Source organism: Prionailurus bengalensis, chromosome B2 (genome assembly GCF_016509475.1).
Source record: "Prionailurus bengalensis isolate Pbe53 chromosome B2, Fcat_Pben_1.1_paternal_pri, whole genome shotgun sequence".
NCBI lineage: Eukaryota > Metazoa > Chordata > Mammalia > Carnivora > Felidae > Prionailurus > Prionailurus bengalensis.
The window spans coordinates 150,491,755-150,515,396 of record NC_057349.1 but is presented as its reverse complement, the minus strand read 5'-3'; the positions used below and the strand labels follow the sequence as shown (position 1 = coordinate 150,515,396).

The window sequence follows — 23,642 nt, the reverse complement described above, 5'->3', positions numbered from 1 at the left end:
GCTTGTCCGCCCGGGGCTCCGTCTACACAGCACGGCCCGTCCACGTGGGCTCTGTCTACACGGCACGGATGCATCCACGTGGCAGGGCTTGGTCCACAGTCCCTGGCCCCCGCCCTTTTGTGTGCTGGAGGCCCCGCCACCGCCCCGTTGACCGAGACCCTCCTCCTATGGGTTCACCCGCCAGCCGTATGGAGAAGCCTGGAGGGAGTATGAGGACCCGCTTCTCGTGCCCGCCATGATGGGTCCAGACTCCTTCTGTCTTAGTGTCAGGAGGCAGAAGTCAAGGCATGGCCACCCCGTCTGCAGGTGGCTCGGGGGCGGCCCCCACCCATCCACTCTGGAAGGAAGATGTTGGCTGTTCCCGCGTGTGGGAGAGACCCTTCCGGTTCCCTCTGCACAGACCCCCCCCCCCCCAGTGGACGGCCAGACCAGGTGCACAGCCTTCTGGGAGCCTTTGACCCAAGGTCACGGTCACCTGTCACGGCACCGGCCCCAGCTTCCTCTAGACCGCTCTGCCGCCCCTGCTGCTCACGATCCCAGAGGCTTCTCTGTGAGGTGTGGGCCCAGCTGTCACCCTGCGACAGACCTGGCCTGTGGGTGACCCCTGCCCACCCCTCACACGATGCGTTCACCGCAGGGCTCCAAGCCTGGAGTCGCAGCGGCACGTGGACGCCCGGTCCCTGCGGGGCCTACGGAGCCCGAGAGGCGGCTGGGCCATCCCGAGAAGCCAGGATGCAGATTCTGAATGTTCCTGGCCCTGCCCCCCCAAGACCGAGCTGAGCGTCCCGTCCCTTTCCAGCAGAGGTCACGCGGGTCACTGACCCGCCGTCCCCAGGCACGGCCGGGGCTCCCGCAGCGCGGGTCACCCGTTAGGGCTCAGAAGGCGGCGGGTGAGATAGGGCAGGGTGGGGACTTGACCCAGCCGCCCCCTCGGCCCGGACCCAAGCTCCACGTCTGGGGCTGGAGAGACTTCTGGGCTTCGCGCGGCCTTCCCGATGGGGCGGAGGTTTACAGGTCATGCCGTGGCGGGTCCTGGAAAAGTGTGCTTCTGAGGGACAGCACCCTGCCCTCGGGGCTGTGCCATCGGTGCGTTGAGAGGCCGTGAGCAGGCAGCACGTGACGGCAGGTGCGTGGCCCCGGCCCCAGCCTCAGCGGCCAGCTTGCCTTTGGAGCACCGGGGCAGGAGCACCGCGCCAGCCTCCACAGGCTGGGAGGACAGAGCGGGGTCCTCCCAGACGGGAGGTTCAAAGGCGGGGCGGCCTCCCGGGGCCGGGGCGCGCTCCCTCCCCAGGTCCAGGCCCGGCTGCCAGGTGGCCTTCCCGCGGCCAGCCGCCACCTGGATGGAGCGGAGTCGTTGGCGGAGGGGGTGCGCGTCAGCAGGCTGGCGGCCTGTGTCCCCGGAGGAAGGCCGGGCTGGCGCTGCGTCCCGGCCACCTCCCGACCCCAGGTGGGCCCCTGCCTCCCGTCCAGAGACCTGAGCGGGCGCTGGGAGCAGGTGCAGGGCGAGAGGGGTGGTAACAGGCCCTGAGCCTGACGGGTGTTAGGGTGCGGCTCGTTTTACCCGGGCCCCTCCCGCCTCTGCCCTGCGCAGGATCTGACGCCTGCTGTCCCCTTGATCAGATGGACTGGCGTGTGTCCGTCTGGTAGTCCCGAGCACTCAGCGGGTGACCGGAAGCCCGCTGCCACAGGGCCCTGTGCCTGTGACATCGCCCGTCTCCCGTGCTCCTGCCCCGAAGGCCACGCCGGCGCGGCCAGCTCAGGCTCATTTTGGAGACAGAGGGCAGAACTTGAGCCCGTGTGTGTGGGTGCACACGTGTGTGGGGGCACATGCGCAGGTGGGTCCACATGTACACACATGTATGTGCGAGTGTGTCCGTGCACGCACACATATGTGCGTGGGTCCACACCTATGTGTACACGCATGCATGCACGCACGGGAACGTGTGCACGTGTGTGGGTCCGTGTGCACATGTATGTGCACGTGTGTGGGTCCGTGTGTGCACGCACGCATGCACACGGCAAGTCTGATGCCGCCCGGGCCGGGCTTCCTGACCCTTTCTGTGAAAGGAAATCTGGGTGTGTGCACACTGGCACGTGTAATAAAGGACCTAAATACACGTCTCCCATTTGCACTTGGCCCAACCGGCGCTGCTGAGCCAGGAGGCTGGGTGGTGGTTAACCCACCTGGGGGATGTGCGCTGCTCTGAGGGCTTGTCCCGTGCACACGCGCCGTGTCCTCGTGCTGCCTGGACTGGGGGACACGTAGGAACATTCATGCCCCGTGGAGCCCACATTTTCCAAATCTGCTTAGGGAAGCGAGGCTGCTCTAGCCACCTTCACGTGTGGTCAGAGGTTGCTGCCATGGGGGACGGGCCAAGAGGGATGGCCAGGGTCACTGTGGTCACCCGATCTCCCTCATCACACACACATCACCAAGGTAGGTGATGGGCCAGCCCTGGGCAGGTGCAGGTGGGGACGACAGGCACATGCACATTGAGAACACGGTGACGGCCAGGGTCGGGGGGACAGGTGTCCCAGGCTGCCCGTCTGGCCCCTATGCGGGAAGTACCCAGGCCCAAGACCACCGGGGGCAGAAGCGTGAGGAAGCCCAGCGGGGCCCAGCGGCCACCTGGGCCTCTGGGCCACCTGGGGTTGCTTCTCCCCGTGATTTTCCAAACCCTGCTAGACCAGTCCCTGTAGCAGCAAATGGGCTTGGGTCCACCCTGATCTAAGATCTATGGGCGTTATTTTCCTTCGCGGTAAGGAAACTTTTGGGGACCGGGGCTCAGCCCGGCAGACTGATCTGCTGTTGCACAAAGAAGGTGTCAGGTGAGGTGAGCGTCAGGGTGGGGCGGAGGTGCCCCGGTGGCACCAGGAGGGTTGGCGGCCGTGGCGGGTGGACACGGTGAGGTGGACGGCCCTGGAGGACGCCGCGTCTATCCCCGGCTGCCACAAGAGGGCGCTGGAGGCACGCTGTGCCGCCTGGGCGTCGGAGGAGGGGCGGGCCCTGCCCTGCGTGCGGGAGGGGCGGGGGGGGGGGTGGGGGAAGCGACACAGTGGGCTCGAACACGTGGGACACAGGCCTGGGTGCTGGGGGCGGGCGGGCAGGGCCTCACATCCAGGCCCCTCTCCCATCACCCTGAGGATGGCCAGGGCCCAGGGCCCCGTGTCCTTGGCAGTGGGGCTGTGGGGACCGCTGGCTGACCCTGAGAACTGGAACCCTGCAAGGGCTTCTATTTCCGTCCCTCCTCAGGCCCCGAGGGCAGACGAGAAGATTATGCCAAGTGTCTGTTAACCACCGGGTGAGGTCTGGCTGATGGGGTAAGCGGGCGGCACAATTAGAGGCCAAGAGGGGCCTTGGTAGTGGCCTCCCTCCCTCCCCGCCCGCCCACCCGGAAGAAGTGAAAGCCATACACACAGCTGAGGCCAGAGCAGCCGGACAGGAAAGTCAGAACACCAGCTTCTCCTTTTGTGTAGGTCGGGACTTTGTCTTCCAGGCAAAACTGACATTTTCCTGGAAGATGGGTCTTAACTAGCAGGGATGGCTGCTTTGTGAGAAAAGGCAGGTCGGGGCCGGCTTGGGGCTGCCAAGTGGGCCGATTCAGCCGCATGCCGAGACCACGGGTGTCCACTCGGTGAGGAGGGTTGTGTGGCCCCCAGGGGTGTGCTGGGCAGGGGCACAGGGCAAGGCCCCCACACGTCTTCCGCACCACTGTCAGAGGGGCTGGAAGGGAAGCCCACCCAGCTTGCCCCGGAGCTGAGGGACGGGCAGGCGGCTCGGGAAAGTGGAGGCCGGAGGTCAAGTTAGCAGGTGTAGGGTCACAAAACCCCAAGGGCTTGTTCGATGCAGATCCCCGGGCCAACTGCCCGGGCTTGCCCTGACCCCCCTGCCCTGCGGTGCGGTGGGGGGATTCTGGCGCCCCCTGGAGCCGCCCTGGCCGCCACCCTGTGGGAGTGCGGGTGTAGACATGCACCCGGTGGTGGTTTTGTTGGGCCTGGCTGCCCAGTGCAGGGACTTGCCGTCGTGGGGGACCCACAGTGCATGGACGACCTGGACCCAGGAGTCCAGAGGGCGTGTCTAACCTTCACCTTGGTTTTGTGAACCCTGTGCCCCGTGGCCCCTGGGTCACCTGGCCCAAACTCCCTGGGAGACAGAATCCAGGGTACAAGACGTCCTTTCTGCAGGAAGCCAACTCACTCCACGGCCAGCAGCCTCAGAACCGCTGTGTGGGCTTTGAGACTCAGCAGAGGGCAGAGGGGAAGAGCAGGCCGGCCAAGGACGAGGGCGTCCGTCTGGGAGACCGGGGCTCTTAGAGACGGCCCCCGGCACAGCGGCCTGGCTGCTCCGAGGAGACTGGCCTGTTTCTTCCATGTGGGAGCAGGAGGGGCCACGACGCCCACCAGTGTTCAGCTTTGGGCCCCATCAGCACACAGCTACGTGGTTTTCTAAAATTGGCAAAATGGAGACTTTTTCACCACAAGCGGTTAAGACCCGATAACTGCCCGACGAGGGCTGGTTCCCTGGCCCCTCGCCGAAGGGCCTGGACGGAGCCCGAGCCTGTGGGCACCGGTGTGTGAGGTCCAGCCAAGGGAAGCAGACTTGCAGGCGGGTAGGGTCGTCTATGGGGTCCTCGGGTGACCGCCCCGGGCGGGGACAGCACTGGTCTTCAGGAGGCAGGGCCGGCCTGGTGGGACGCACTCGGGGACTGGAAGGGGGAACGGCCGGGTGGGGACAGCAGCCCTGACGGCCCTCTCATGCTGCCCACTGCGACCTTCGAGCTTCCAGTGAGCACGCCCCGAAGGCACCAGCACCAGGAGCCAGATGGCCGGCGGTGATGCTCCAGAAGGGGGTGCCGGCCTCGCCCCGAAGGCAGACAGAAGACGGGAGGTGCTGGGAACCTCGGATGATCCGCGCTCTTCGCCAGCTTCTGCGACGTTCCGACTGGACGTTCTTAACTTGGATCCCAGCGCTCGCCACACACCTACGTCACCAGCAGGGATCTTACCCTGTTTCCCGCAGGAGCAGGACACCCCCAGCGGTCCCTGTTGTGGCCTCGAGCCCCGGCATCCCTGCCCCACCCCCACCTGCTGGCCACCCCCGGTCACCCACCCCCACGCCACTCGGTCCCGGTGGCCGCCTCGGTGCGGAGTCCACCCCGGAGACGGCTGCGCCCCACGTGGCCCCCTCGTGGCTTCACTGCAGACACAACGGCTCAAGGCCACGCGTTTGGGCCGCAGCACAAACTGAAAGTCAGTGTTGAGGGGGACGTGACTTCCCTCCGACATCACACTCGTTCAGCACCCCGAAACACGGCTGGGGATGGGGGGTGCCGAGGAAGGGAGAGAGAGTGTCCTTGTGGGCAGGTCCAGAGAATGTGGGAGACCAGACCCGGGGGGGGGGGGGGGGAGCGGGGGGGGGGGCCTGTGCACATGGACGCAGGCGCCCGCCGGTGGGAACTGTGCCTGAGGAAGGGAAGGGGTGGGGGGACACAGGGCGGGCAGTTGGCCTGTCGATGGAGGGCAAGCCTGGGAGGCAGAGTCCCCAGAGGGGAACGGGGGCCTGAAGCAGGTGTCTGCACTGAGGACGGGCCTCCCTCAGCCCTCATGTGAGACCTGTCCTGTCTGGGGACAGCAGCGCCTGGGCCCCCGTCTGGGGAGTGGGTTCTAGTCCACACACCCCTCGTTCTCGTGAGTCCCCCCTCCCCACCCCGTGCCCACAGATGTCGTGATCATGTCAGGGGTCCTGGGGGAGGGGCAGGCTAGGGCAGGACTGATTCCCATCCTGTTTCTGGAGTCTTCGGGGGGGGGGGGGGGGGAGGTGGTTGTTGGGTTGACTGTAGTGTCCCCGTGGGTGGGCTTCCAGCGTGTGGCCATGGGGGGGGGGGGGGTGAAGGCCCCAGGGCCGGGTGGGGACAGTGCTCCACGAGTGTCAGGGCAAGTGGCTGCCGCCGATGGAGCCATGGACTGGCCGCAGCCCCCCTCCCCACGCACCCCTCCTACGCCCCTGGGCCCCCAGCTTGGGGAGACACCGGGCCTTGTGGGGTGACGGAGACACAGCCAGGCCGTGCTGTGTGCAGCCCCCAGAGCCGCACGGGGTGGGGGGCAGGGGCAGGTCGGGGATTCACGAGGCCCTGAGCCCCGGGTCGTTCTCTGGCGCCCCCACAGTGACGCCCGCCCTGAGGCCAGGGCTCGGTTCCTCTTTGTCCGCAGATGAAGCGTTTTCTGACTCGGCCAAATAAGCCACCGCGTCAGACACCGGAGGTTTGCGTCATCACCGCCGACACGGGACGGCGACGGCTGAGAACCTGGGGGCTCGGGCGGCCACGGCCAAGTGCCGACAGAGCCCCCGAGGGCGCGTCCGGGCCGTGCGCTCGCTCGCTCGCTCTCCCGCGGACGCAGCGGTCACTGCGCGGTCGGGCCCCGGTGCCGTGGCGCCCCCACGGCCGGGCCTCCACCGCTGCAGCCTTGAGAGGCCGGAGCCCCCGGCCCCCAGGGGCGTCCGGGGCGGCGGGCACAGGACGCGGGGGCTGCGGGGAGGACGCGCCCGTCCGGGCGGACACACGCAGGGCGCGGGACCGTCCGTCTGCGCCCCGTCGCCGGGGACCGCGCCCTCCCTCCGCCCCCGTGGCTCGGGCCGAGGCCTGAGCGCAGTCTCCGCACAGCGAGGCCGTCTCCGCTGCGGACCCAGGCGCCAGCGTGACTCCTGAAGCCGCGTCTGAGCCGCACGGGCGCGATCGCAGACCCGCGCGTGGTGGGTGCGTCGGCCTGGCCACGCCTGCGCTGCGTCTCGGCACGCTTTCCCGCCGCCGCCGTGCCGACGCGGTGACGTGCGCGCTTGTGCGTCAGTCAGCCCGCTGCCCGCGGCCGCACCGCCCGGAGCCGAGGCCGCGTCACGCGTCACGCGTCACGCGTCGCGCGTCACGCCCGGCTCTGGGACGTCGGCCTGCGGGCAGGCCGTCAGGAGGAGGAGCGAGACGGCCGCGCCCCGAGGGCTGCTGCGCGGCGGCTCGCAGGTGACGGGAGGGGCTTCGGGGGCGGAGGAACCCGTCCCGGCCACGCGGCCGTGGTCCCGGACCCGGCGCTCCAATCCGGGGGCCTTGCCGGGTCTGCGCACCCCCCTCCGGCCGCACACAGCGTGGCTCCCCGTGCTTGTCCCCGAGAGCGCCCCAAGTCCCCCAACCCCGAGGGGCGCCTCGGACACGCCCGCATCCGCCTGGGAGTCTCTGCCGCCTTGACGGGTCGGCGTGTGTGGCCGTTTCCTTGAAAACAGGCGGAAGGAAGTCCGGAACAAATGAGCTCATTTTCGGGCGCGGACGTCGTCAAGTGACAACAGGAAACTCGTTTCGGAGCGGGGGGTGGGGGGGTGGGGGGGGAAGCCCATTGCCACGTGCAGCCCGGCCTCCGCTTCTCAGTCACCTGGGTTTTCGCGGGGCGGGACTGCCCCCTCTGGCTTGGCCGCGCTGGACTTGCCTCGCCCGGGCCCCAAACCCCAGGCACCGCAGCGTCTCGGCCACGTGCTTCCGGCAGGGGGACACGCACAGGATCACCAGCAGCTTCGCGTCGCCACCTTTATGACAGGACGGAGCAGCAGGTGGAAAGGACCCCGAGGAAAGAGCGCGTCTCTACACGACTTGAGGCCGCGTGGGGTTGGGGCACCGCCCGCAGGGACGCGGGCCCGGCCCCCAGCGGTGGCGGGGCCGAGTCCCTCCTGCTGGGGGCGCGGGCCGCGGGGTCCGGCCTTGCAGGGCGGGGCACCCTCCCCGAGCCCCAGCACCCAGGTCCCCGCAGAAGCTGCCTCGCTTTTCGGACGACGGGCAAGGCTGAGCAGCACTGAAGGAACAGCGAAGACCAGGGGGAACGGGGAGCCGAGGAAAGACCGAGAAATGCTGTGGGAGGGACGACGGTGACCCGGGGAGCCAGGAAGTCCCCCGGGGGGACATGTCCAGGGGGAGCGGGTGTGCCCGGGGCAGGGGACAGGGCGGTAGGACACCGCCCCGGGTCGCGTCCCGGGGGAGTTCCCTTACCGAGAACGTCCTGAAGAAAGTGGGTAAGCTTGCTGTTCCGGTACGGGACGTGGCCTCGACGCTCCGCCAGGGCCCCCAGGACATCCGCGAGGGCCGCCAGGCTCCGGTTGATGAACGAAGTCTCCCTCAGGGCCGATCCTGTCACTCCAGACACACCTGGGCAAGTGCAAAGACCCGGCCACACAGTTAGGATGTGCGACAAAGTCTTTAACAATGTCAAGGAACGAGCCAGGAAGAGCAAAACTGGGACCTCTCAGGGCGCGTGCGCTGCGTGGGGGGCACACCGGCCGGGGAGACCCCCAGTGCACCTCACCAGGAACAGGTGGGCAAGAGCCGCGGAGAACAGCACAGCTTGGGGGTTCTCACGTCTGGGGGCGGTGGTGAGACCGCGCCCACGGCGGGACGGGAGAGAAGACAGCAGAAGGGAACAGTGCCCGGCACCCACGGCCCGCGCGGCCCGCTGGCCCCAGGGAGGTGCCTGCCCTGCGCTCACCCACACACTCGCTGCCTGCCAGGTCCACGAGCTGAAGCTTGGCGTGCACCTGCTCCGCGGGTCGCTGGGCCCCCAGGGCCCCAGGCCAAGCTCTGCCCCCCGACGTGCTCCGCCTGCTCCCCTCGGGCCGCGGCCCGTTGGCCTGCTGCTCAGCTGCACGGGGGTGACGCGCACCTAGGAGGGGGGGTCCACGAAGCCTCCCTCAGTGGCGCTGTGGAGCGGGACTTCTGCCCAGAGCGCCACCCTCCGGAGAGGAACTCACTCCCCCTGCAGGCGGGCAGGGCCGCGGCGGGGAGGGGCTTCCAGAGGGAGGCCACCGCTGCGGAAGCTGAGGCTCGCGCCCACCTCGTCCCACGAACAGAGTGGCATTGTTGGAAATGTTCGGTCACGACAGTGACTAAAACCCAGTCCGAAAAGCCTGTGAGCCCCACCGTTTGTCTCCGAATCCTCCTGAAAAATCCCGACAGACCCGTGCCTCCCTCTGGGGTGTGTGTCCATCTCATCTCATGCTATTCCCAAGACGGCTTCTTCAAGAGAGTTTTTAAAAACCTAAGTAGTGTATGCTCACCGTGGAAAACATTAAAAATACACAGAATGGGACAAGAACGAACACAAAAGCCACCCTGGTCTCCGCTGCGTTTCCACGTGTGGAGACCGACCGTGGGCTCCCGGACAGATGTCCCCTCCCTGCAGGCAAGCCCCTCCTGGGACCAGTCAGGCCGAGCTCGGGGGCACAGGGCGGTCACGGGCAGGAGCGGGCCGCCCACACCGGCCTGCAGGCAGAGTGAGCGTTGACCCGCTGGCACCGGGCGTCGGTGTCACCGCCGTGTGAAGTTGGGCCCTGCCCCAGCCGTCCTCCGCGGGTGAGCTCTGGCTCCGTGAGCTGGCAGAAGTCGGGCTCCTCGGGCTCCGTCCTTCCCAGCCTCGGGGCCTGATGGCCGGGCAGCGCCCCGGTGCTGGGAGGGTCACGCGGGCGGCCCGTGTGCGCGGCCCTGGTCCTCGTCCTCACCGAGACACAGACCCTGGCAACTCGGGTTTGCGACCTTCTAAGCCCACATCGCATCTGCAATCTCACGGGTGACGTGTGCACCGCGTGCCCAGATGCAAACACGCCCGCTCCTGGTTAACGAAGAACCCCCCCCCCACCCCCCATCCCCTTTCCCCCCAGCCTGGTTCCAGAGCCTGCACATGTGTTCACCACTCCCAGCCGGGGCCCGTGCGATGATGCCTCAGAGCCTGCAGGTGCACGGGCGCCTTTCCTTTTACGTGGATTTCATTCCGTGCCCTGACCAGGCGCGTGGGGCCACTTACCGGGGCTGCCACGGGCGGGGGCTGTGGTCAGAGTCGCCGTTATTATCAGGTGGGATCTGGAAGAATTGGCGTGCACTGAGGTGGCCAGCTCCACCCTGAGCTGCAGGCTCCCAGCAGCGAGCGCCGTGAACTCCGCGGCACTGTGGACGGGCCTGGCAGAGCGGGGGGAGGGGGGGTGATGGGGAGCTGGCCCCCGGCAACGCGAGGGACGCCCTCCACCCTCGGCCCACGTAAACCAAGTGTGCCCACTGTGAGAGCGGTCTGGAGCACAGCTTAGACAAAATAAGGCGTAGCAAATCAGACGTTCTCCTTTTCTGATGCCCGGCTTACTTATTGTGAATTGCTTTCCTCTGAAATATTCAACCGTCTGGGGGGGGCCAAGTGGAGGTTCTCAACCTTTTGAACATCAAGCATTCCTTTATTTATTACGCCCCCACGGACTCCAGGAAGAGTCTGTTTCCCTGTTCTAGTTAGTGACTAACACCTAAGCAGAGGTTCCCATCAGCAGGAGCGATTTTGTTCAGTCTATCAGACAAAAGCCGAAAGTTCTGCTTACTTTGTGCAAATTTGTGGCTAAAGGCATCATTTCCTGTAGGTTTTTTCAGACACTGGAAACAGCTGCAGACCCTTCACTTACTAACTCTGGGACCCCAGGCTCGCTGCCCTAACCCTCATCACCAAGGGGACCCAGCCTCCTCCCACCCCCCAGACGTGGATTCAGGAGCATATTTAATCAACACAAGGGGACGTCCTTTCTTACCAGGTGATTAATTATTGGTGCATGCAAGTGGAATGAGGGCGTCTGTACTTGACCGAGGGACGGTGGGCAAGACCATTTCTCCGAGCTCGCTCCCTCTCCGGGAATAGAACGTGTTGTATCAAATTTTCATCAAGATATTTTAAAAGGTTAACGGACTTGTCTGTTTTAATTGTCACTTAAAAAAGATAATTTCTAAGGCGAATTGAAAAATGCGGAACACACCCTAAGCACAAAAGCGCCGTGTGGTCCCCAGGATGAAGGGCCCGTCAGGGAGGCGTGGCCAGCTCTGCTTGGGGTCCCGTGAGGGGCAGCGGCTGAAGGGCCACGCAGAATACTCACTCTCGGGTCAGCAGACCGACCTCCTGCTTTGCCTCCTGGGCGGTCAGCACCTCACGCTTGGGCCCGGACGCTGCTGTGCGACCGTCTTTGGCCAGAAGGTCAAAAATGTCGTTATTATAAACTTCCACTATGGACACGTCAACCTTCAGGCTCCTTGACGGGTTTTCTGAGATAAGCCTGGGGATGGGGGGACACAAGGGACTTGGGTAACCCCTTGGAGAAAGCTGTGGAAGAATGGCTTTCAGAAGGAGGTGACAACACTCGGCATTAGGGCAGCATCTTACTAACAGCACAAGCACGCAGGAAGACTGGAATGTTCCCTTTACATTGTAGGCTAAGTACCGGCCTTGGGAACAGCGATTTTATCTGAGTTGTATCTAAATCAACGATTCTGGCCCTCGGTACCCTTAGGATCCCAAGCCCACGAGGAGAAGAGGCACAGAGAACTCGTGGCCTCCACTTGGAAAGCCCCCCTGCCCCCGAGTCTCATCCCCTCACGGGAGCCCAGAGGATTTCCAGCACTGTTCTGGAACCCGGGCTCGCCTCGTCCACACTCCTGGAGACAGACCCACAACCCCACCCAGGGGGAGAGTGGCCGCCCGCACAGCCCCTCACCACTGAGGCCTCCCCGTGTCTTGTGGGGGTCACGGTTTCCCCGACATGCACACGGTTGAGGCCCATTTCACTCTGGCTAGGATGCCTTCCTGTCCATAAGGGAGTCCTGGCCCCGGGCTAGAGCCCGTGTGGGCGGCCTGGCACTTCGGGAAAACGCAGTCTGGGTGTGTCTAATCCAGGTACTGCCGGCTCAGGGGTTTCCTTAGGAGCCACGAGGGAGCCAAGAATAAAACGAGCAATTATTGTCTCCCGGTGACACGGTCACGAAAATGAAAAAAGGTAAAATGAGAGAAAAATAAATCCTCCCGGGAAGAGAATTCCTGGCACAGACCTCGGATTGGGATTACTCTTGGTGCTGGGGTCTCCCCGGGGCACTCGAGCAGAGTGACCCTCCAGCCGGAGACACCGCTGGGTGGGGGCCGCGCGCCCCCTCCTCACGCCAGAAAATCACAAATGTGACCTCGGCGTGGTTCCCTGCCCCGGGTGACAGGCCGTGTCTCTGTCACAAAACCCGGATTAGAGGTCTCTCATCCACACAATACAGGGAGGGAGAGCTCAAGTGAAGATCTTCTTCCGGGAAATTAGGTCCTCGATTGATTCTTTTGTCCCTCAGTTCACTGGCTTCTGCCAACAGTGCTGAAAGGCGGTTCGGTCTTGGCCTCGAAGAAGCCGCTGTGTGGCCGGCAAGTACGCGTGTTCCAGTTACAGCACAGTGTGATGCGTCTTACACACAGGTGTTCGAGGTTCCAAAGGGGGGCACTGAGGCAGGGCGGGCGTTCCCTCCCCTCCCCTCCTCCCTCCGCACGTGGTGCTGGATCGTCACCGTCCGGCTGCTTTCACTCTGGACTTTCTGAGGGCGGAAAGTCACCACGCTCACCCTGTGAATCCCTCGTGCCCTCGGCTTGGCGGCCAGAAAACCCTCCCGACGTCTGCCGATCGGCTGAGATCACCCGGGAAGGACGCGGTGGGAGCCCCGGGCTCAGGAGGGCCCGAGAGGGTCCCCGGGTGGCCGTCATCCTGTTTACAATGGCAGGGCCGCCCTTGGTAACCTCGGCCGTCCGAGACCAAGATTCTTTAGGGTGAAAGGTTCATGAAAACATCCTCCAAGATCAACGCCCGGGGTCCGAAGGCTCCAGTGAGGGGCACAGAGGCTGGACCGGCCGCTGCCCCGGGGCCCCTTCCCCGGGGCATCCGCTGCGGGTCCTCTCCCTGACTCCCGGGTCCCTGCCGTGTCCCTCCTTCCACGTGACAGCTGGGAGAGCCACGGGCCGCTGCCCGGGGAGGCTTCCCTGGGGGAGAAGCCGTCGGCTCTCGGGCCAGCCCCAGCCTGGCTCCGCTGAGGACACCCATGACACCCGCTGGGGTTCTAGCCCCTTGAAATTCAGTGTCCCCACATGGAGGTCTCTGTGACCTGCGGTGGGCAGGCTGAGCCGCTGTCCACAAGCCCCCCACCCACCCTGGGGACTGATGTGCTCCTCCCCGGGGCGGGGGGGGGGGGGGGGAAGGCCAGGCCTGGCCACGGGCCCTCCTCCCCCATCTCTGACAACGCGCACCCTCAGGAGGGGCAGGCCCCCTCACTGGCCTCGCGGCCACTGAGGTTTCTAGGATGGTTGTTACACAGTACAACCTCACCTGGGCTGACAGGTAGTCAGTAAACTTAATACATGCATGTGTCTGTGTGCACAAATACTTAAAGAATATCGGTTTGAAGAGGCACCAAAATATTAGGCTGTGTGGGAGTTCTTATGTCTTTGGCTCTGATTTTGAGACACAGAAGGGCCGGGCAAGGAGACACAGGGACAAAAACCGAATCTCAGGGCAAGGAGCCGCGTCTTCATGGGAACACAGTGCACACGGCTGCAGTCAGCGGGGTGCAAACGTGAGAAGGTGTGTCTTTTTTTAAAATTCTTTTTTGTGTTTATTCATTTTTGAGAGGGAGAGAGAAACAGAGTGTGAACAGGGGAGGGGCAGAGACAGAGGGAGACAGAATCGGAAGCAGGCTCCAGGCTCCGAGCTGTCGGCACAGAGCCCGACGCGGGGCTCCAACTCGCAGACCCTGAGATCATGAGCTGAGCCGAAGTCGGTCGCTCAACCAACTGAGCTACCCAGGCACCCCAATGTTTATTTATTTTTGAGAGAGAGAGAGAGAGAGAGAGACAGAGAGACAGAGCATGAGCAGGGGAGGGGCAGAGAGAGGAGAGACAGAATCGGAAGCAGGCTCCAGGCTCCGAGCTGCCGGCACAGAGCCCGACGTGGGGCTCAAACTCATGGACCGCGAGATCCTGACCTGAAGTCGGATGCTTGCTGAACGAGCCACCTAGACACCCCAAGAAAGTGTATCTTGCAGGGCGGCTCCCTGAAGGCAGGGAGGGCTGGTGTCTGGGCCAAGGGGGTGGAGTGTGGGACCACAGCTCTGTTCCAGAATTCCCTGGTGACTTGGGCTGCGGAGGACGGCCTGCTGCTATCTGTTTCCAGGAGTAATTGTGTTGGTAAAACCATAATATGCAGCGGGTCCCTTGTGGGGACGTGTTCCCGGGACAGGAGCGTCCCCAACGTGCCCAGCTCCCTGTAGCTCCAAAGAAGTAAACCAGAGGTGTCTACTCTTTCCAGGGCCAGGAGGCGAGGAAAGCACAACGGAGGTTTCCCTCGGTCCCCTTCCCATTCTAGAACAGAAAAAACTCCGTGCGCGGCCCTCTCCCGGCCAGGGAAGCTGTCTAGCTAGGGATCTCCTTCCAGCAGTTTTCTCTTAACGAAGCGTTTCGACATAAATGTGCCCTAAGAATTTCTAGCGTCCGTGGTACCGAGGCGTGGCGTGTTTGCACACTGCGTGGTTTGTCGTGGGTCCTGGGAGGAGCACCGGGTGTGGTCTCCGCACCCTGCCGTCCCCCCACCCCCGCTGCTCTGGTCCCCTGCTCGCTGCCCCCCGGGTACCTGAAGAGCTCTCCGGCAGCCCTGGGCAGGACTCCCAGGTCGCTGTGCGGTTCCCACGGCGGGACGGGCTCCCCCGTGGACTGGGGGCCCAGCATGGTATAACTCTTGCCACATCCGGTCTGTCCGTAAGCCATGATGCAAACGTTGTACCTAAAACCCAACACGGATTTGAGTGCCGGAAAGTGCACAGCACGTCTCCTGCCCTGACTGGATTCTAAGAAAAGTGTTTACTTGGATGGACAATGCCACACACTTTGCTCTGCAGTCCGTTTCTCCAGCCCTTACGAGTCAGGCTTTCCTAGAACTGCAGCTCTTCTGTGCACAATCCCTGCAGCCGTGCGGTTCACAGCACTGGATTCAACCACAGTCACGTCCACACACACAGCACGTGTCTCATCGGCACCTGCTTCTCCTCGGCGACTCCGTGTTTCCTCCAGGCGCCCGCTGCTGGCGCCCTGCGCTCAAGGTGCGCGCGGGGGTTCCAGCCTGAGCGAGACCCCCCGTTGCCCCCGTCCACCTTCCGTGCAGCCCGGTCAGCTGGGGCTTCTGATGCACGCGGAATGACTCAGAGGTCTGCATGCTGTCCTGGGCCGTCCTACGACATCTCCCCATCACGCACATGACCCGGGGCATTGCTGACAGCATCGTGCTTAACGATCGTTGCGTATTCTTGTGCTTTGTTAGTTCAAGGGGCTGGGTGTTTCCACACCCACGGTCAGCCGGTGTGTGCCACAGCGTTTCTGACAGGCGAGCGGCCCCCTGCACCCCACAGACGGGTCACGTCCCAGGGGACACGGACGGTGGCTGGCCCTCTACATTTCTTTCCAGCTGTTTCTTCAGCCGGAAACAACGGAAAGATGGGAACACGGAAACAGTATTTGAAATAGATGTAAATTTATAGGATATGATATAAATAGATAAATGCTAGGGATTTATAGGCGGGGCTGTGCGGGTACAGGTGTCCCAGACCTCCAAGGGGGGAATGCTAAGCCCTGACCCCCGTCACGTCACGGGGGAGGTGAGACCGTGCACCTCAGTGGTGGCTCAGGGCCCACCTCAGAGACGCTGATTTAACTGATCGACCTTTAATCGATGGACAGCCTGAAGGATCCCCAGCAAGCCAAACTCACAGAGGCTGTTGCTTCGATCACAGGACCTTGCAGAGTGTTCTGACTGGCTGCTGCCTTTAGCAGGGACCCAGGAGGCCTACCGCCTGGCGTTTTCGGTAACAAAAGCCTCCCCGCACCTGCCCCGAGGACAGGCGTGTGCACACCTCGGACCACAGCAGACAAGCGAGCCCTGATGGGGACCTTTCGAACCCTTTAGGGACGTGGAGAGGAAGGAAGCCTCTTGAAGAGAGCCTCCCAGGACTTAACAAGGCCATCTGTTTCGCATTTAAAATGGAAAGGCAGCTCTGGGGACGATCGTGCAACCACCACGCCTTTTCTATTTCTGGAAGCTGCTTACTAAAGAGAGGCCTGCTTAAAAGAAAACAGAGCTCTCCCGTGGCTCCCAGTGGAAGAACTTTTGGGGGAGGATATAAGAGCCCCCACATTCAGCTCTTCCGGGAGAAGAGCTGCAGCAGAAGCTGTCATAGTGCAGGGTGGGCCCCGCGGGCGTGTGCCACGAGAGCCACGTGGCTCTCCCGTGAGGACCCGGCCCCCTCTCCGGCCCCCGCCGTGCGTTTGGATGCTAGAACGCCGCGGGCGGAGACAGCCCTGTCGTTACAGCTTCCGTGCCGCCGATGTTGGCCGTGTGGCAGCCCTTGCTGGGCAAACACAAACACTGCACGCAGCCTCCGCCTCCAAACCGGGGTTCCTCCAGGCACCCTGAAGCAGGAAGTCCTGGCGTTCTGTGTCAGCGACACAAACCTGGCTCCACTCGTTGCTGAAGACACAGCAACTCTGAAGGTGGGACCGGGGCCAGAGGCTCCTTCCCGAAGGGCCGGTGCGTTCCTCAATCTAGAGTTAAGGTGCTTCACAGACCTCCTGAAAATTCTAAAATGCACAGAGAATCCCAGAGAGAACCGGAGCAGGTGCTCATGGCCGTCAGCCCGCGCACACGTGACTAGAACATCTTTAGGACCCGAGGCAGGTGTGCTCACAGACGCCGTCCCTCGAGTCCCGCTTGGTCCTTCTCCTGACACACCCAGCCCCCCCCCCCCCCATGGCCGCTGATCAACAACGGGGCTACGGGCTGCTCTGCGTTGTATAAAATGCTCAGGCTCTAACGTGATACACTCATCCCGTAGCAGGAATGAGATCTGCCTGTAACTGTGATCACTGACCTTGGAGATATTTTAACTCACCCGTCCAAGAGTGATGTAAGCAGGGGGCACACATCCCCAAATACCGCTTGCTGGGATTCCGCGGGGCCATAAACTCTGAGAGGCACAGGGAAGATGATGCACAGTCGGAAGAAAAAGAGATTTACCTCAGTAACCAAACAGGAAAACCTGCCAAGAACGCTATCTTCGTCCACTTCCCATATGAGCCCCAACATCGTCAAGATCCTTTTTTTTCTTCAACAAGAAAAGGTTAATTCCATGGGCTTTCAAGCTAACAGAGGTTAAGGAAGACGGAAGAATTGTCTCCTCCGTTATAAAAACACAATAAGCAAAATTATGAATGCTTGCAAAGCAGAAAGAAAAAGCAAGCAAAAAGAAAGAAAGAAAGAAAGAAAGAAAGAAAGAAAGAAAGAAAGAAAGAAAGAATACCATGTAATTATCCCGGAACTAAATTAGCTCCACTTAAGTGGGTCCAACAATAATAGTGTAGAAATCATACTCCAGGCAACATTTGATACACAGTATTTGATTTTTTATGCTGGAGCTCTCAACAAACAGTATTGTTTTCCTAGGCCCCAGGTTAGCTGGGCCCCAGGACCGGGTGTCTGCTGTGTGAGGGAATCAGTGTGGCTCTGTGTTTAGAAGCTCCCCCAAATCCAGCCAAGCAGGAAGGACTTCCAAAAAATGCAGTTCACTGCCCAATGTGAAACAAGACCGGAATGCAGCCGCAGAGCGGGCTTTGTGCCAGACTACCGAGAGCGCAAAGCACGCCGGGCGCAGACGCAGTGAATCGAGTGCGCCCTGCATCCAAGCTTAGGCTCCTGAAATACAGGTTCGTATTCGGCTGGAACCAAACTTTTCTCTTCTTTCATTTTTAAAACGTTTCGTAATGTCCAATGGATCCCTGTTATCTCTAGAAGCAGGATTAGTTTTATTTTACTTTTTAATGTTTATTTATTTTTGAGGGAGAGAAACAGCATTGACGGGAGAGGGGCAGAGAGAGAGGGAGACACGGAATCCGAAACAGGCTCCAGGCTCCGAGCCGCCAGCACAGAGCCCGACACGGGGCTCGAACCCATGAACCGTGAGATCATGACCCGAGTGGAAGTCGGGACTCAAAACTGACTGAGCCACTCAGGTGTCCAGATTTTTGAGAGAGAGACAGAGACAGAGAGAGAGAGAGTCGGGGAGGGGTAGAGAGTGAGGGAGACACAGAATCTGAAGCAGGCTCCAGGCTCCGAGCTGTCAGCACAGAGCCAGACGCAGGGCTCGAACCCACCGACCGTGAGATCATGACCTGAGCCGAAGTTGGCGCTTAAGTGACCGAACCACTCAGGCGCCCCAAAGCGGGATTAATTTTAAACTTCAGAGGCATCCCTTATACAATGTGGGTCATCATGCATGATCAGGAGGGCATTTGGAGCAAGGGGTGCGATGCTGAGCTCCTGAATCTCTGTTTTAACTTGTCCCCCAACTCCCCAGGGCCCGTCTACTTTGCACAAACTCGCCCTCCGCCCGCAGCCGGTTGAAGCTGGCCTCGTGTCCATCTGCTTTGTCTGCAAATGTTTCGATGTGTGTCTGAAAAGGACGTGACTGTTCCAAAAACATCACAATGTCACCGTCACCACATTTTGGAAAACTAGCAGTAATTCCTTACTGTCACCCCCAAAGCCGTCCGGCGTTCTCTGACGTTTCTCCCGCTCTCCGGCGGGCTTATTTTTCCTGTCAGCCTTTAAAAATCACGATTCAAACAAGGCATTCCCATGGCCACTGGCCAAACGTCTTCTAAATCTCTAATCTATAGTAGGGGTCAGCAAACGTTTCCTAAACAGTAACTAGTTGAGGCTTTGTGAACGTCTTACTTAAACACTCAGGTCTTTGCCACCAACGTGAAGCCAAGGTCAAGGGTCCTGTGCCACCTGCACTTGGTAACACTATATCGAGTCATTACTCAGGAGCCCAGGTGGACACAGGGAAGCGATGACATAGATCCGGGCGGGACACTGACTCCACTGGACGTGACGTGTGGTCGTGCACCGGCCCCTCCAGAGTCAAAGGACGCGACTTTACGCGGGGGCAGTGAGAGAGGTGGCCGGCCTCGTGGACCGTGCAAACATCAGTCACACTCGTGCACACGAACAGCTGAGTCAGAAGATACCGTGGGAGGAAGTTCCCATCGATGTCAGGAGGAAAGCAAACTGAAAACCCAGCCCTAACCCTCATGAGCAATGTCCACATCCCTTACGGAGAAAACTCTAAAACTCTCCTGAAAGACATAACCCAACTCAAGCAAATAAAAAGACAGACCACGTACTCGGACAGCAAGACTCAACTCTGTGAGGAAGTCAGTCTTTTCCAAAGTTAGTTTATAAACTTGCCTTACTCCTCCCCCCCCCAAAAAAACACCCCCAAATACCACAGATGCCATCACGTTTTTCTCTGGAGCTGGTAATGTGATTATACAATTGCGTTGGCAAAACAAGAGGTCAGAACAGAAAGGAAAACCCCGGGGGGGCGGGGGGAGAGAAAGAGCGGGGGTGGGGCTGTCCCTGGGGACCCTCCGTGTGCTGTGAAGCCTGCACCCGAGGCTGTGGCCGTGCACCTGAGCCGGGGCAGGGGGTGTCCAGGGCACCCGAGACAAGTCTAGAACTGGACCCGCGTGTGCCAACTGTATGATAAAGGAAGCATCTCAGACTAGCGGGGAAAAGATGTGTTTCACTAAGTGGTGCCACTAACTGGGGAGGTACGGGGAAAAACATAAAATGGGATCCATCCCTTAGACAATATTCTAGGATGTTCCAGACGGGTCGTGAGTTTAATGTGAGAAGTCAAACCACACAAATATTAGAACACGTGGGTTTATTCTTCTCTAACCTGGTGGCCTTTGTCACTGTAATTAAGTTAACAGGGGGACAGCTTTGGCACAGGTAAGAGCTGTCAGAAGCAAAAACAAGATAAAATAACAAACTTGGAAAAACGGTTGCAACTTAAATCACAGACAAGAGATCAATATCCCTAACATACACAGTGCTCCGGAAAACAAAGAAAAAGGCCAATGCTGATTGTGTTGTAACATCTCCTTCCGTTTCTCACGTGTTCCTTAGGCAGGAACATGTTCAGTGTATTTCTTCTCATATCAGAAGTCCTCTCTGTATCTTGTAGAAACACATCTAGAGACGCGAGCTCACTGGAGAAAAAGGTGCAGGAGGCTGTTAGCTGCCCGACAGGGTGTCCGGCCTCCCACCAGAGAAGCTGGGTGGAGGCCAGAAGCTGGGAGGCCCCAGGTCCAAGCACGTCCTGGCGGGAAGCTGTGGGCACGGGGGTCGGGGGGGTGGCGGGCCAGCTGACCGGCAGGGCTAACCCAACCTTCACTTGCCAGGGGGAAGGCGAAGCCGTCCTGGGGGTCTGCTCCACACAGCCAGCACCCCCACCGTCTCCAGGGTGCGCCCGGCCACACTGCGGTCCTGACCCTGTGGGGGTCGGGGGGGGGGTCTCTGACCCTCTGCTCCTATCTCCTCTGTGCCTTTGACCCTTTTGTCTCCCTACCGGAATGTCCTCTCTTCTCTGCCTGGTTAACGCCTGGTTAACAGAACGTCAGGACCGGTGCAGACACCGTCAGCTCACCTCCAGCCCAGGGAAGGCTCGAACTCACGACCCCGGGAATCGACGCAAACATGGGGACAACACAGCATGAATGCGTGTAACGGGGGGACACAGCCAAGAGGCCTTCAACTACCGGATACATCCGTTATGCTCAAAATAATGAAATTACTTCTTATTTTTCTTACGGCATTTTGGGTCAATGGCTGCCACTTTTAATTTGCCATTTTAAAAAATAATAATGTATTTTTATCCCACTTAGAAGATAGCAGCGGTCTTCTGACTCTGGGCCCGTTCATACTTTCCCTGAATGTTTTAGGAAGGAACGTATTTTCCCCTTCACACATATTTATTTTTAAAAAGGGGCTAAGTCCTGAAACTGTTGAGAGTTTCTTTCAACCCTGAAATAAAATATTTTGACATTTATTAGTTCCGTCAAAAGCTCTTATAAAATAAACAGTGTTCTGATTTCATAAGACCCATATGCTCTGCTGATTTTGAAGTGGGACAATCCTGAATAAATTCTTCCCCTGAATAAATTCTTACGGAGATTTAAATGTGAACTCTTGCTTCTTGCTTGGATGGACAGCGTCTGGCGCAAATTCCTTCCTTTCTTTTTTTGTTCAGCCCAAACACCACAATCGAGACCTTCCCCTTCAGTCTGACCCCAATGTGTATGGCGTGCTGCCCCCCCCACCGGCTCCCCAAAACAGGGGTCCCCGTGACACCGACAGACGCGTCCCCGCCCCCAGCGCCCTGCCCCCCTTCCCGGGTCCCACGGCCGCGGCAGGCACACGACACAAGACACGCGGCAGGCACAAGACAGACTTGACCCTGGAAAGGCGTGTGAGCGGCCGGCCCTGGCTTCTCCACCCGCGGTGCCCGCCCAGGGGCTCCTGACAAGGCCAAGCCCCGGGACCTGCACAGACGTGCTTGGAACACGTGAGAAGCCACAGGAACACGAGGGGGATTGAAGACCCGCCCCGTGGCAGCGGGCTGGGGTGGCGTGGCCCACCTGGCCCTCCTCTTGCTCGGAGCATGGACAACACAGGACCCGAAACGCCTGGCGAGACACAGGTGGCCCTGAAGGCCCACGGGAGGGAACATTCCAGGTGCACGAGGAGAGGCAGCTGGGTTGCGGACGAGAAGCTGGCGCTGACAGCCGGCCCCTTTCCTCTGAGGAAGGCCCCCTTTCCCTGGTGGTGTCATGTCTGAAGCCACACGGCCACTTCAGCTTTCTTGTTAAAAAAAGCATCAGAGTTTACGGATTGAATCAGGACCCACACGTCACAATTAGCCCACTTGCCTCCTCAGGTCTCCCTGAAACATTGACTGTATTTTTAAAATGGATCCCGCGCTTCGGCCACGGAGGCGGCAGCTCCGTGGGCACAGACAAGTGCACACAAGGCCGCCACCGAGACGGAGAGCAGCTCTCGGCACGAGCCTCCCCCGTGGCCTCCCCTGTGGCCTCTCTTGTGGCCTCTCGGTGGACAACCCCTCCCGCCTCCCAGCTCCTGGCAGAGTCTGGCTTGTTCTCCACCCTCAGGCCTTCGTCTCTTCCAGAAGGTCTGGGTCACATAGAAAGCGCGTTTCATGTCACAGAACACCGTGTCCAAAGGGGCGGTGCCACCTTCGTCCGCATCAACCACGCTGACCCCTCCAGCCACCAGCCCGTGGTTTCGGCATTGGGCCACGTGGACCGGTGGCTTCCAGCCGGCCCTCCCACGAAACTAAGGACGTCGGCGTCTCTCGGCTGCAACGTCTGTACTGACACTTTGCCCACCTGCGTACGGCGTGGTCTGTTCTCTTCCTCTCTGGGTACAAGTGCTTGGTAAGCTTTGTGATTTCCAAAGGTTCGCTCTGGCCTGGGGCTCGCCTGCCCTGTCTCCTGGTGACGTCACACACACACAGAGCAGACGGTGTCTGTGGCAAAGCCCGATACATCGTTTTCTTGTATAAATCACGCTTTTTGTGGCATTTCTGGGAACTCTTTCCTTAACTCGAGGCCACAAAGACTTTTCTCCTGAGTCATCTTCTGAAAGTTTTGTGGTTTTATGCATTATATTTAGGTCTAGATTCCATGTCAGTTACTTTTTTGCAAAAGGTGTGACCCACAGGGGCGCGTGGGTGGCTCAGTCGGTTGGGCGTCCGACTTCGGCTCAGGTCATGATCTCGCGGTCTGTGAGTTCGAGCCCCGCGTCGGGCTCTGTGCTGACAGCTCGGAGCCTGGAACCTGCTTCCGATTCTGCCCCTCCCCCGTTCGCACGCTCTCACGCTTTCTCTTTCAAAATAAATACACAAACACTGAAAAGTGTGGTGCACAGACCAAGGCTCATTTCCTGTTTGCAGGCTCACCCACTGCTTCGCCGCTACTTGTCGCAAAGGCAAGCTTGGGGCGCCTGGGGGGCTCAGTCAGGCATCTGACTTCGGCTCAGGTCATGATCTCACGGTTTGCGAATTGGAGCCCCGCGTCCCGTTCGCCGCTGTCGGCGTGGAGCCTCCTTGAGATTCTCTCTCGCCCCTCTCTGCCCCTCCCCCGTTCACCTTCTCTGTCTCAAATAATAAATACACTTAAACAAACAAAAAAGACAAGACATGCTTTCTCCACTCAATTGCCTATGCTCATTAGCAATTAGTGCAAATGATGGGATAAATTGTGAATTTCATTAACCAAATGCTAACGCAAGATTTATATTTGCGTGACTTTGTTTTCTGTGTCAAAGCACTTACCTCTCAAAACTATAAGTGTTATTAATCGGCGGGTGAGCGGCCCGGTCACATTTCACCAGGACTGTTTCCTAATAAAAAAGCGTAAACAAGGCAGTTAAGACACAGCCAGTGCTGCACTGGTAACACTGAGCAGGGGTTGACAGACCACAGCCCTCGGGCCAATCCAGCCTGTCGCCAGTTTTTGTAAACAAAGTTTTGGTGGAACGCAGCCACGCCCGGTTTACAGATTGTCTACGGATGCATTTTACTGAACCGCACAATTGAGTAACTAAGACAGCGACCAGATGGTCCCCAGAGACTGTAACATTTCCTTCCCCTCTAGGGGACACGCCGGCCGGGCACTCGTACGAGAGGAAAGTCGCCTCCGCAAGAAACGCCCAGAGGAGCTCGTTCTCTGCTACAGACGGGGGGGCGGGGGGGGGGGTGCAGCGGCCCAGGGAGGGGCCTCTGCGGGCACTTGACCTCTCGAGTGAGGCGTGAGACTCTCCCAGGACCGACGAAGTCCCGTCTCGGACATGTTATTTCATTATAACTGGTGGCGTTAAAAGTTTT

The 23,642-nt window shown here is 60.4% G+C and overlaps 2 protein-coding genes across 5 annotated transcripts in view; one reads left to right on the top strand and one right to left on the bottom strand.

Moving 5' to 3' along the window:
* FRMD1 (FERM domain containing 1) overlaps window positions 1–2,117 on the top strand; it is a 30,960-nt gene extending 28,843 nt beyond the window's left edge. For 3 of the 4 annotated variants that reach the window (XM_043592769.1, XM_043592770.1, XM_043592772.1), the window contains one exon: window positions 265–2,117. The gene's annotated coding sequence lies outside the window, so the exon portion shown is untranslated. The remainder of the gene's footprint in view (window positions 1–264) is intronic. The other variant, XM_043592771.1, reaches the window with a different exon arrangement.
* Window positions 2,118–6,902: 4,785 nt separating this feature from the next.
* The window catches only part of KIF25 (kinesin family member 25), a 45,828-nt gene continuing 29,088 nt past the window's right edge, over window positions 6,903–23,642 (bottom strand). Inside the window, exons 8-15 of the mRNA XM_043592768.1 lie at window positions 23,091–23,158; window positions 16,782–16,856; window positions 14,474–14,623; window positions 10,928–11,104; window positions 9,829–9,980; window positions 8,518–8,691; window positions 8,025–8,180; window positions 6,903–7,567 (exon numbers count right to left, since the gene is read on the bottom strand). Of these exons, the coding sequence (XP_043448703.1) occupies window positions 7,413–7,567; window positions 8,025–8,180; window positions 8,518–8,691; window positions 9,829–9,980; window positions 10,928–11,104; window positions 14,474–14,623; window positions 16,782–16,856; window positions 23,091–23,158 (1,107 nt within the window). The 3' untranslated portion in view covers window positions 6,903–7,412. The remainder of the gene's footprint in view (window positions 7,568–8,024; window positions 8,181–8,517; window positions 8,692–9,828; window positions 9,981–10,927; window positions 11,105–14,473; window positions 14,624–16,781; window positions 16,857–23,090; window positions 23,159–23,642) is intronic.